Source organism: Amblyomma maculatum, chromosome 6, assembly GCF_055883805.1.
Source record: "Amblyomma maculatum isolate TAMU_Amacu chromosome 6, ASM5588380v1, whole genome shotgun sequence".
Classification (NCBI taxonomy): Eukaryota; Metazoa; Arthropoda; class Arachnida; order Ixodida; family Ixodidae; genus Amblyomma; species Amblyomma maculatum.
This window is the reverse complement of record NC_139349.1, coordinates 149,960,190-149,972,129: the sequence shown is the minus strand read 5'-3', so window position 1 is coordinate 149,972,129 and position 11,940 is coordinate 149,960,190. Positions and strand designations below refer to the sequence as shown.

At 53.5% G+C, this 11,940-nt stretch overlaps 1 protein-coding gene across 1 annotated transcript; it reads right to left on the bottom strand.

Annotated features, from left to right (window-relative positions):
- Positions 1-1,025: 1,025 nt before the first annotated feature.
- Positions 1,026-3,131, bottom strand: LOC146187018 (uncharacterized). Its single transcript, XM_084605751.1, has one exon. The coding sequence runs from the start codon at positions 3,099-3,101 to the stop codon at positions 1,152-1,154; it is 1,950 nt and encodes a 649-aa protein (XP_084461877.1). The 5' UTR covers positions 3,102-3,131; the 3' UTR covers positions 1,026-1,151.
- Positions 3,132-11,940: the final 8,809 nt, after the last annotated feature.

The window sequence follows — 11,940 nt, the reverse complement described above, 5'->3', positions numbered from 1 at the left end:
GGTCATGCCACTGGCAATGGGATGGCTCAGTTCAGTTCAGTCGTGTCCGACTCTTCGTGACCCTATGGACCATGTCACGCCACGCTTTCCGGTCTTTCACCATCTTCCTAACATCACATAACTTCATCTGCAGTGCCTCGAGGATGCCATCTAACCATCGCGTTCGCTGCCTACCCCTTCTCCGGCGACCCTCAACCTTTCCCAACATCAAATCTTTCTCCAGCGACTCCTCTCTTCTCATTAGATGACCAAAGTAGCTGAGCTTTAACTTTAGAATTTGACCCTCCAATGAGCAGTCAGGGTTTATGGTCGACAATATCGACTGATTTGATCTTCTGGAAGTCCAAGGAACTCTCAAGAGTCTTTGCCAGCACCACAATTCAAATGCGTCAATTCTTCGGCGGTCAGCCTTTTTCACAGTCCAACTCTCGCATCCATACATCACAGCTGGAAAGACCATAGCACGAGTTATACGGATCTTGGTTGGCAGACTAATGTCTCTGCTCTTTGCTAGGCGGTCAAGGCTAACCATTGCTCTCTTTCCCAGAATCAGGCGTCTCCTAATTTCATGGCTGCAGTCTCCTTCCGAGGTAATCTTGGAGCCCAAGAAGAGAAAATCTGTCAGAGCTTCCACTTCTTGTCCATTGATGCTCCAGGACTTGATAGGGCAAGACGCCATGATCTTTGTCTTTTTAATGTTCAGTTTAAGCCCAAACTTCTCACTCTCTTCTTGTACGCGCATGAGAAGTTTCTTGAGTTCCACTTCACTTTCTGCCATTAAAGTGGTATCATCCGCATATCTAAGGTTGTTGATACGTTTTCCAGCAATCTTCACTCCAGGTGAAGACTCGTCCAGACCGGCCTTCCTCATGATGCACTCTGCATATAGGTTAAATAGGCAGGGCGACAGTATGCAGCCTTGCCTCACTCCTTTCTCGATCGGAAACCAATCAGTAAGACCATGCCCAGTTCTGACTGTGGCCTCTTGCCCTTCATACAGGTTCCTGAGGGGACAGATGAGGTGAGGCAGCTCGAATATCAGAAAGTTCCAAGTAGAATCGTAAGGCTCCAAAGAGAGAAGATTCTGGGCGTCACGGTCAGTTGTTACTGTCCCACTGAGAAACACTTCGTGGGTATTCAGTATTAATTTTTCAGCAAAGGTGCAGAAATGGTAGAACCACATGACCCTGCTTGTATCCCAGCTTCAGGCACTGGACCTTGTCCTTGAAGTATGTGAGAGGCCATAACTTAGTTTCAGAGCCAACAATACCACAGCGCCGAATGCCTAGCCTTGAAGATTCTATTGGAATTTTGAAAAAATTCCTGGATTTGAGCAAGGGACTAGTTTTTACCCTTTCTTCACTCACTTCAATGACAACGACAGGGAGGTTGTCAACAAGAAAACAGTCGCCGACTTTCACATCCTGTTGCACTTGTTTGGCAGAGATGTGAGCACAGTGCCGCACCTCAGACATCCTTCTGCTAAGCTGTGCGAGTGGTCTGTTTGTTGATCGAAGCATTTTTTTTACCTTTCCGAGGTAGTTCTCAAAGGGAAAGGCACTGAACTCGTCAAGAGTGCCATGCTGTAGGCACTGCTCTGCCAAATGGGAAAGGGTGTGCACATTATATACAAGCTGTTTTGATCCGTAGAGCTTTCCAAATTCATGTACAAAATATATCAACAAACCCTTGGCAAACTCGTTCATGGTCACATGGTGCTCAGGAGAGGCAAGTACTCGGACAGCAACATGTAAAACCATGAAGTGCTTGTAAAGCGCTTCATCCAAAATGGGCTTGAGTGCTACAGGTCCCACGTATAGCAGAAATGTGCGGAACTCCGTAGTTTTCCATTGGTCAAGTTCTTCAGTTCCCCTGGGTTTCCGCTGAAAGCACCTCGGGAAGGCTGTGGCTGCTTCTCGAAGCCGATCATTCAACTCACTTCGCTGAACTCGGCCCAGTCTTGTGGCATATCCTGGGGAGACCCAGCTTCGAAGAAGTCGTCGCATCACCCCCAGGGATACGAGGTGCATATACTCCGTGGGAAAAGATTCCACCATGTCTATGTCTAAGGATATAAATGGTGAGATACCATTATGGTGCCGTTGATCTTCTTGGGCCCGAAATGATGTGTCAGTACGTTTTTCTGCGTTCAGGTCAGGGAATGTGAGCCTGTTTTCTACGTAGTGGCCTTTTTGGATGCACCGCTCGCAGCCATGGTACCCAGTGTGACCAGTTATCACCTTGACGAAACTCATTGCTGGAGCATCACATATAACTGCTGTTAGGCTCACACTCACACAAACCCCTTTTATAACGAGTCCTCTGTCACTGAGGTTGCGGACTTCTACAAAAGGGGCAAGGAAGTCCTCAAGGCAGGGTGGGTTTCCTGTGCCACAGTACACGCTCACCATAAATGGTTCTAGCCCTTTCACATTTGTGATACGGCATAGTATTGGCCAAAGAGCAGTCTGCTTGCTCTTGTGCAGAGGAAGGCCGTCTATGTTTGCATGCAGCTTGATACATTCAGGCACTGGACCATGCTGAAGTGCCTGCTGAATGCACTCTTCAAGGCCGAAGTGCACAAATGAATTATCATTCTGCAAACTTGCTTTTCTCTGCGTCTGCATGACAGTTCTGGCGTCTTTTGGCAGCTCTGCAATCCCATGTCGACGGCAGAAACCAAGAACATCATTTAGGCATGCGTGAGTCATGTTGTGCCTGCGAGCTATAACAGCAAGCTCCTGTTCTATCGATAGGTGGTCCCCATCATGAAACTGGCTCACTTTCTCGTTCCCGAGAAATGAGTACTCCTTGCCTGAGGGAGAGTTACCTAAAAAACTGTCCTCACTGCCTGAGCTGCTCTCTGATGAATACCCTGGCTTGCTCAGGTCAGCCTCCACTATTTGGAGGGGCGAGTGTTCCCAGCTATCTGCTGATAGCGGTGGGGGCCTGTATCCGCTGCTGCTGGGGCCAGCCCCGTCGGCGCTGACCTGCAGCGGCGAAACTGGTCCGCTGTCATTGGAGCCAACCGCGCCAAAGCTGACTTGTAGCGGTGGACTTCGCACGCTGTCACTGGTGCAAGCGCCGTCGTCGATGCTCATCTCGACGCTTCTCGGTCGCTTGCTACGCCTAGCGGGAGATTCCGCTGGTGCTCGCTCGATGCCGAGCTCTGCCAAGGCTTCCTTGAACTGTTTTTTGACGACATAATACTTTCGAAACTTATCGCTCATTGTGGAGCGCGAAAGAGGCTGTTCAGCTCCGAAGTGCCAAAAAGTATGCCAGAAAGACAAACAAGAGACAAAGGCGATGGTCCCAGACTCCCAGATACCAAAATGGAAATTGCTCCGTAGCCCTCCACTACGGCTCCTCTTTCTCTCTTCCGACTTTCACTCCCACCTCCCTCCCTTCCCTTACGGCGCGGTTGAGGTGTCCACAGAAAACAAGTGAGACAGTTACTGCGCCTTTCCCTTCCTACAAATCAATCAATCAATCAATCAAAGGATTGGATTGATGTAGAACTTGTTGCTGGGCTAGCTGGTTCATGATCGTACGGGGAAAGTAAGCGCAAAAAAAAAAAGAGACAAACATAAGAGAGGATACAGGACAATGGGCTACTGTACAACTGTAGCGCGTTGTCCTGTATCCTCTCTCGTGTTTGTCTCTTTTTTTGCGCTTACTTTCCCCGTACGATCATGAACCAACTAGCCCAGCAACAAGTTCTACATCAATCAATCAATCAACGCGCTACAGTTGTACAGTAGCCCGTTGTCCTGTCTCCTTTCTTGTGTTTGTCTTTTTTTGCGCTTACTTTCCCCGTACGATCGGATTGATTCTGAGGATTTTATCAAATCTCCTAGCCTTGTGTGTTTTCGAAATTTTTACTGAGTAAAAAATAAATAAATATTCACAACTTTTTTTATCAGGCACTCTTTTCCTATTTCGCTTCGTGTCTGCGCTTGGGAGATCTGCCGTTCTTCAAATAGCGCGTCGTCATCACTTTGAAGAACGAAGCTCCCACCAGGGGGCCGCGTGAGCACGCGAGAAAATATTTGGCGCCGATTTTCCACCCTCCCTAGCCACGGCCGGTCTCGAGGGAGAGCGCGTTTCTCTTTTAGCGCGCGCTCTCTCCCTCGAGACCGGCCGTGCCCTAGCACGCTACTCCGAGAGGACCTCTCGCTTCGCTGGAGACTCGACTGTCAGCACCGTGTTTCTATCGCTCCTGTTATTATTATTATTATTCATTCTAGCTATTTCTTATCCCTTCCACACCTCTCCCATCCTAGTCCCCCTAATTTCTGCCCCACCATGGGGCTTTCTTTTTTATTTTTTAATCCGTCCTAAGAAGAAAAACCGTCTTCACGAGACGTGACCATGGAGGGCGAACTTCACCCTGCCGCCATCCGCGCCCGACTCTTCGGCCGCCACCGTCGTGCGGGCAGTTATGACTGCTCCCGCATGCTCCGCAAGCTCTGTGAGGAGGCCTCTAAGATCCTGGAAGCCCAGGAAGAAGCGAAAAAGTTTGTGGATGCCACCGAACGGTCTCCACCCTGGGAGGGGTTTCGTACCCCTCCGCAGCGCCCCTCAAGTCCTGACCTGCTCGAGGATCTGGAGGAGCACACCATTGTGCAAGCCCCTGAGCCGCCAACACTCCGACGCTTCGATGCCTCCTGGGTGGCAACACTGATTACAGCAGCCCACGATTCCGCAGCTGAAGCGGACGCACATGACCCATCCCTCGCGAACGGCGAGGCGGCCGACGCAGCGCAGCTTCAGGCTGCCTGCGCTGAGGAGGACGCACCTGACCCACCCCTTCAGGCTTCCCGCGCCGAGGAGGGCGCCGGCGATGTAGCCCACGTGGCGCAGCTTCAAACTGCTCGCGCTGAGGAGGGCGCACATGACCCACACCTGGCGACTTGGGATGTAGCCGGCGTGGTGGCGCAACTTCAAACAGCCGGCGCTGAGGAAGGCGCACATGTCCCACCCCTGGCGACTGGTGATGTGGCCGAAGTGGCGCAACTCCAAACTGCCCGCGCTGAGGGCACTGACCTCCCGCTTTCGGGCGATGGATACACAGCTCCGAGAGGCCCCCCCATCTGAGGCCTTGGACACCCTCCCAGATGTACAGGATGCCTTCACAGAGGAGAGCTGCCTGGACCGGACAGACTGGTCTTCTGCACAAAGGCAATCCTCAGCTGCCCACAGCCCTGCTGTTGATGCCCGTCCAGGGACCCAGACCAGCGCAAGCGCTCGGCGCCGCTCCCTATCGCTACAGTGACCAGTACTATCGCCACCCGCCGAGCGAGCACACCTCCTTCCACAACCGAAAGATGGCGGCACCAGCGGCGCGTCAGCTCACCGGCAGCAGCACACCGGCAGGCAGCCCTCGCAGCCCAAGCGCCGCCGCCCTCGCTTTCGGCCTCTCTCCCCCCAGGGAGATCCCCCTCGCGGCTCTGCGTCGTCTGCTAGCCGAAACGACAACACACGGTCCGCGGCAGCAACAACAAAGGTGGGCCCTGCAGCTCGCTTTTCCCAATCACTTGTGCCTGAACCAAAGCATGCCTGTGACACTGTCTTGTATCGCCCAGTAGGCAAAAAGAACAATTTTCTTGCCCACCCTGGAGACAAAATTGCTGCTGAGCTCTGTAAACATAAGGATGTTAAAGCCGTCCGTGTTAACCACAGACGCAATGTGGTAGCCGTTGATCTGTGCCCGAATGCCGATCTCGCTCCCCTCCTCGCTATCGAGGCCATCTGCGGCGTCGCAGTCAGAGCTAAAGAGGCGAACACAAATTCCTGCGCTGGCCTCCTCTTCGGAGTTTCGGGCGACTTCACCGATGACGAGATCGCCGCGGGGATTGAAAGTCGAGCTCCCGTCCTAGGCTGCTCTAGAAGAGGGAAAACAGTCCTCATCAGGTTCGCTGGTCTCGCCCCTCCCGATGAGGTCGCTCTCTTCAAACTCCGCTGACCAGTCCGCCCATGCAGGCCACGCCCTGTACAATGCCTTAGGTGCGGCACCCTTGGCCACGCCACCGCCGCCTGCACGCGTGATGGACGCTGTTTGCACTGTGGGGCATCGCATGACACGCAATCCTGCGACGCAGAGAGAGCTCGCTGTATCAACTGTGGGGGACCACCGAGCCCCGTTGTCCTCGCTGGCAGGAAGAGCGTCAGGTTGCAACTACTCTGCGCGCCTCACAACAACCCCTAACTCGCCGTGCCGCGCTGTCGCAAATTCGACAGAAGAATAACACCAGCGAGCCCCCCCCCCCCCCCCCCCCCCTTCAGCACCGCATCAGATCCTTCCGCCTCAGAGCGCAACCAAACTCAAAACGACCGTTCAGCTCGCTCGTATAGTGCAGCCACCCGCAGCCGAACACTGACCTCTCGCCCAGACTCGCGATGCAGTCATCACCGCCCTGTCCACGGCTGTACAGGCACTCATGGAGCATCTCCCACCCGATTCTCCAGCGCGTCAGCTCTGTTGCTGCGGCGCTTGCTGCTCAACATGCCATAACCAATCATGGATAATCGCTTCCCGGTGCTTCGGCCGCGTATTTCGGAATGGAATTGCAATTCCCTGCGCCGCCGCCAAGCTGAACTGGCAGAACATCTCCCAAACCACCCTTTCGATGTCCTAGCCTTCCAAGAAGCATATGCCTATGCTGAGGACATCCGCCTACCTGACTTCATTGGGTATAGCAGCCCCTCGGACTGTGGTGCCAGTGCATGTATAGAACACCCTTGTCGTAACACGACACACCCTCCTGGCCGCCCTCGTGCTGTGCTTTATGTCCGCGCTGACACCGCTCATGTAATCCATGACACAAGTGATATGGTGAATGCTGCTTTTGAGTGTGTAGCCGCTACCATCCGCATCCGCGGCACTGACACTTCTGTAGTCAACGTTTATGTGCGCCCATCTGTCGCCTGGGACCCTACATCTCTAACCCCATTGCTCCGACGCCTCGCACGTGATGTGATTGTGTGCGGAGACTTTAACGCGCATCACACAGTGTGGGGCTCACAGCGCTGTGACCGCCGCGGAAAAGATCTCCTCACTGTCTCCTTATCCGCCGGACTTCTCTGCATTAATTAAGGCCTCCCCACCTTTGCCAACTCCAGTGGCGCACTAACGGCTATTGATGTAGCCTTCGCCTCACAGTCATGTGCGCCTGACTATGAGTGGCGACGCGCACCTGACACACACGGGTCAGATCACTTTCCAATCTCAATCTGCCCGTCGCGCTCTCGCCCGCGCACCCGCAATTACCCCGTTGTCAGGTGGGCAAAATTCCGTGAACTCTGCTCCGAGCCCCCAGAGGGAGTCAGCTTTCTCCAGCATATCGCTGAGTGTGCTAAACAATCAACTGTTTGCACTGTACCCATCGGCGCTCCCGTTCCTGACATAAAGCTGCTCAATCTTCGGGCCTCTCGGAGACTCGCCCAGAGACGCGCTATTCGCTCACGGACAAAGATGGACAGTTTACAACAGAATAGATGCTGTCTGCCGGCGACACGCTAAACGCCGTCGCAGGCAAAGCTGGGCTAGTCTGTGTACCACCCTGGACAAACCCCGCAATCAAGCGCGGGCATGGCTCATTGCGCGCGCACTTTTGTGGCCACGCCTCCCTACCTGCCCTGTCCTCGCGGTGGCCATACACCTGGGCATCTCAACAGAACAGTTGGTTGAGCAGCTTGCTGAGCGCTTCGCACCTGCTGCCCCTCCTGCTCTCCCAGCAAGCCACACTGCTACTCGCCCTGCTCTCCAACAATCCGAGCAAAATCGTGCCTTGTGCGATTCTCCCTTCACCCCCCATGAGCTCCTGTTGTCGCTCCTCTCTCGAAAGCGCAAATCGGCCCCTGGAGGAGACGGTATCACGTACCAAATGTTGCGCAACCTAAACGATGAGCAGCAAGCCCTCCTTCTACGAACATACAATGACATCTTTGAAACCGGTCTGGTTGCGGAGAGCTGGCGTTGCGCCATCATAGTGCCCATTTTAAAGAGAGGCAAGCCTCAGCGCTCCCTTTCTTCATATCGCCCCATTTCCCTCACATCATCTGCGGGGAAAATCATGGAGCATATGTCACTCCACAGACTGTGGCTTGCTACGGAAAGCGGGTCCTTGGCGCCTCAGCAGAGCAACTGCTGACTGCATTACGGATGTTGTCAGCACCCTTGAACACGCCCGCAACACCAGCCAAGTGGGATACCTCATCCTGCTCGACATCAGAAGCGCCTTCGATTCTCTTCCTCACTGGGCAGTGATCGACGCGCTAAAAAACATTGGTGCGACCGGCCGCCTCCTAAACTTTGTCAGTGCGTTCCTCTGCGAGCGAACACTCTCCGTGAAGGTGGGCAACACCTGTAGTGCCCCCCGTCCAGTGCCATGTGGTGTCCCTCAGGGAAGTGTGCTCAGCCCTTTCCTATTCAACATCGTGCTGGCCCAACTACCCTTGTGTCTCCCCCGTGCCGTGCGCGAGTTTGTGCGCGTGTGTGTGTATGCGGACGACGTTGCCCTGTTCGCCTCATCAACAAACAGCAACGCCTCATCGCTTCGCGACCTTCAGCGTGCGCTCGATGCTGTCACCGCGTTTATCCGCAGTGTCGGCCTCGCAGTGTCGGCCGAAAAAACTGAAGCCCTGCTCTACCATCCCCGTGGTGCTGCAGCCCGCAACAAAACACGCCCTCTTCGCCTGGACGGAACCCCCCTGCCTTGGCGCACAACGGTTGTTTACCTCGGTCTCAAAATTGATGCCCGCATCACCTGGCGCCCTGCGGTGGATAAAGTGTGTGCAGACACCAAGCGCATAGGTAAACTAGCGCTTCGTCTCCTTGCCAAAGGCGAAGGAGCCTCTCCCCCGCTCTGTGCAAGAATCCATGAAGCGATCGCCTCAGCCAGAGCATTGTATGCCCTTCCCCTGCTCAGCCTCAGCCCACTCCAATGGAAAAGGCTAGACACATGCCATTGGAACGCCATACGACACATATAGGAGGTATTCACTGAGGTCGTACTACTAGATGGCGCGAGCATCGTCCCGCCTCGTCCGCCATGTCGGAGGTCGCCGGTGGCATCGGCGCACGTCGGCTCGCGCAGTTTCAGGTTCGCTGTCAGGTGCCCGCCGTATATTGGAAGTGATCCGTAAAGTCTTATCAAGCTGGTAAATACGTCCACATCCACTTTTCTTTGTTGAGCCCTTTATGCGCATGGAGTCTGCAGCGATATTTTGATGCTCCGGGGCATAACACGCTGTTCAGTGTTGCACCTAGGCATCACCCGTGCAACAGCTCGACAGAAAAAGTGGCCGGTTACCCATTTCGCGAAAAACGACTTGCAGCTCGTTAAACTCGTTGTTAGCTGCCACTGAGGAAGAACACATCTTGAAAAGACAGCGAGCGCATTAAATTCCCCAATTCCAAAGCTGGCATGGCGGCGAAACGTACACTTCTAGTGGCGCTAGTTGGCAAACTGCCGAAACTTCCACAGGCGCTGTTCCAACAGTAAAGCGAATCAATGCGGTTGCTTAATTTGAGTGACAGAAGGTCGAGAAAAAAAGCACTGTCACACACTCGCAGGATAAACGGCACACACCCAGAGAGCATGTTTTACAAATTTAGTATCGGCTATGTAGCTCTGCTTGAGATGCACATAACCCGTGGAACCTAGGTTCACAACAACACAATGTGCAGCGATAACGCTTTATAAAGTTGTAACATGTCACTTGCAAGTCGGAGGAGGTGACAGCGTTAGCTAAGCGAACAGACACGTCGCAAAGTGCTCACCTCTAAAAACGGCACGCCGGTCATTGACACTCTCACGCACGTGTGGCTCTTGGCCGCTTTTTGCCAAAACTTAAAACAGATTCATGGCTTAGTACGTTTTAATTTCTTCACCTGTCGCAAAACTTAAGACCGCACTTCACAGGCACCGATGTCAGGGAATTCAACGCGAAGCAGTGGTCTTGTAGTACACGACACTCCTCGACGAAGTTACCGCGGTCGTACGGGCCGGTGTTTTTACAGTCAAACATTTTGTCCAGACAGTCGTTTTTCTTGTTCCACGAAGTCCACGGGTGTATCCACTCGCTCGCATGGTTTTCGCTGGCACACGGAGAAATTCTGTAAAGGCGCGAAAGGCTTACCCCACGGATCAGAACGAGTTGAATACTGCGGCTGGGTGCGGCGCCTACACACACGACCACGCGTATGGCGAACTCTGCGCTGGCTGCTAGCGCCCCTAGCGGATGACGTCACGTGCATACCTCCTATATGGTCTCCCCAACGGATCTCAGGTGGCAGCGACCTATGGAGAAACCCGCACCATCCCCCTCTCACTAAGAGCACACAAAACTGCCCTCAACCACATCGAGCGGCTTCACCGAGCACAAGATATTGGCTCTGAACTTCTTCGCAGAATTTCAGCCAAACCCAACACACGCATCGGTCGTGTCATGTGCCTCTTCCGTGAGATACTGGGCCCCCCTCCACCGCCCCTTGCTGCTCCACAACCCCCACATGAAATCTGTCCGCCCCGCATCTATCAGGGTCTCCCAGGGGTGAAGAGCAAACGAAACGCCCGTATGCGCCCTTCAGCAAGAGACCGCATCCAAAATTCACACGGATTTTCGTCACCGGACTCTCATCTTTACTGATGGGTAAGTCCGTCAGCAAGAAAAATCCGCAGCTGCCGCATGTGTGATTCCCGACTTGGACACCTCTAAATTAGGCAGGCTACACTTCCCTTCCTCCTCACAAACAGCTGAGATAGCTGCACTCAATCTGGCAGCCACTCTTCTCCTGGAAAGCCCTGAAATTAAAAATGCTGCCATTCTCACCGATTCGAGGGCAGCGCTTCAGGCCCTTGCGCAGCCTAGCAAAGGACCTCGCCTACTGCAAGTATGCGCACGCAACTTCCAACGCCTCGCCGAATCCGGCTGCGACATAGTCCTACAATGGATCCCATCGCACTGTGGGATAGGGGGCAACGAACTTGCTGATGAGCTCGCTCGATCAGCCCACCACCCGTCCGTTCCCATGTGCGCGGACAACACCACATATGACTGTGCTCGTCTTGCAATCGCGCGACACACCATTTCCCACCACCCTGACCCTCGCATCGCCAGCGGCCACCCCTTCCGTGCAGTTAATACTCGCCTCTTCGCCCGGAGAGACTATGTTCTGCTGTTGCGCTTCCGCATCGGATGTGTTTGGACCGGTTTGCGCGCTAGCCGACTACGAGGAATGTCTCCCCTGTGTGCGTCGTGCGGTGACGCAGAAACACTCGAACACGTTTTGTGTATGTGCCCTGCGTACTCGCAACCGCGACACCTCCTACGGGAAGGTTACCGAAATCTTGGACTTCCCTGTGCTAACACATGTGAGATCCTTCACCCGTCTGGCCCTCCCCACAGAGTGCAAAGTGCCCTCAAAGTGCTCCTGTTATTCCTACGGGACAGTGGACTAAGTGCAAAACTGTGAACACTTTCCATCTTCCCCTAGTGCGCAAATTACTGCCAGCAACTCGCACCAATTCAGTGTGCACTCCCGCGCCATTCCCCGCATAACATCAGTTCCATTTTGTGTGTGTGTGTGTGTGTGTGTGTGTTCTTTTTGTTTTTTTTTAAGTCCAATAAGGCCCTTTTTGCGCAAGGACCTTCTCTCACTCCTGCACGCAACCAACTGCCCGCAAACCGCGTAGTCTCTACGCGTCTAACTTTTATCTGTAGCAATTCATATAATGCGCACAGAATCCTTTTTTTTTCCCTCTTCTTCTTATTTTTTTTTTCTGTGTGTTTATTATCATCAATTCTTCTGTTATATATTCCATAAGGTCCCATGCACCTTCTGCAAAGGCCCTTCCTTCCTAGCCTATCTCTTGCATTTCAAATAATGCCCTCAGACTACTTTTTTTTCTCCCCTCTTCTTCTTTTTTTTGTGTT

Bases quoted from the DNA above. Each gene is read 5' to 3' on its own strand.
- LOC146187018 (XM_084605751.1), bottom strand. From the start codon at position 3,101: ATGAGCATCGACGACGGCGCTTGCACCAGTGACAGCGTGCGAAGTCCA.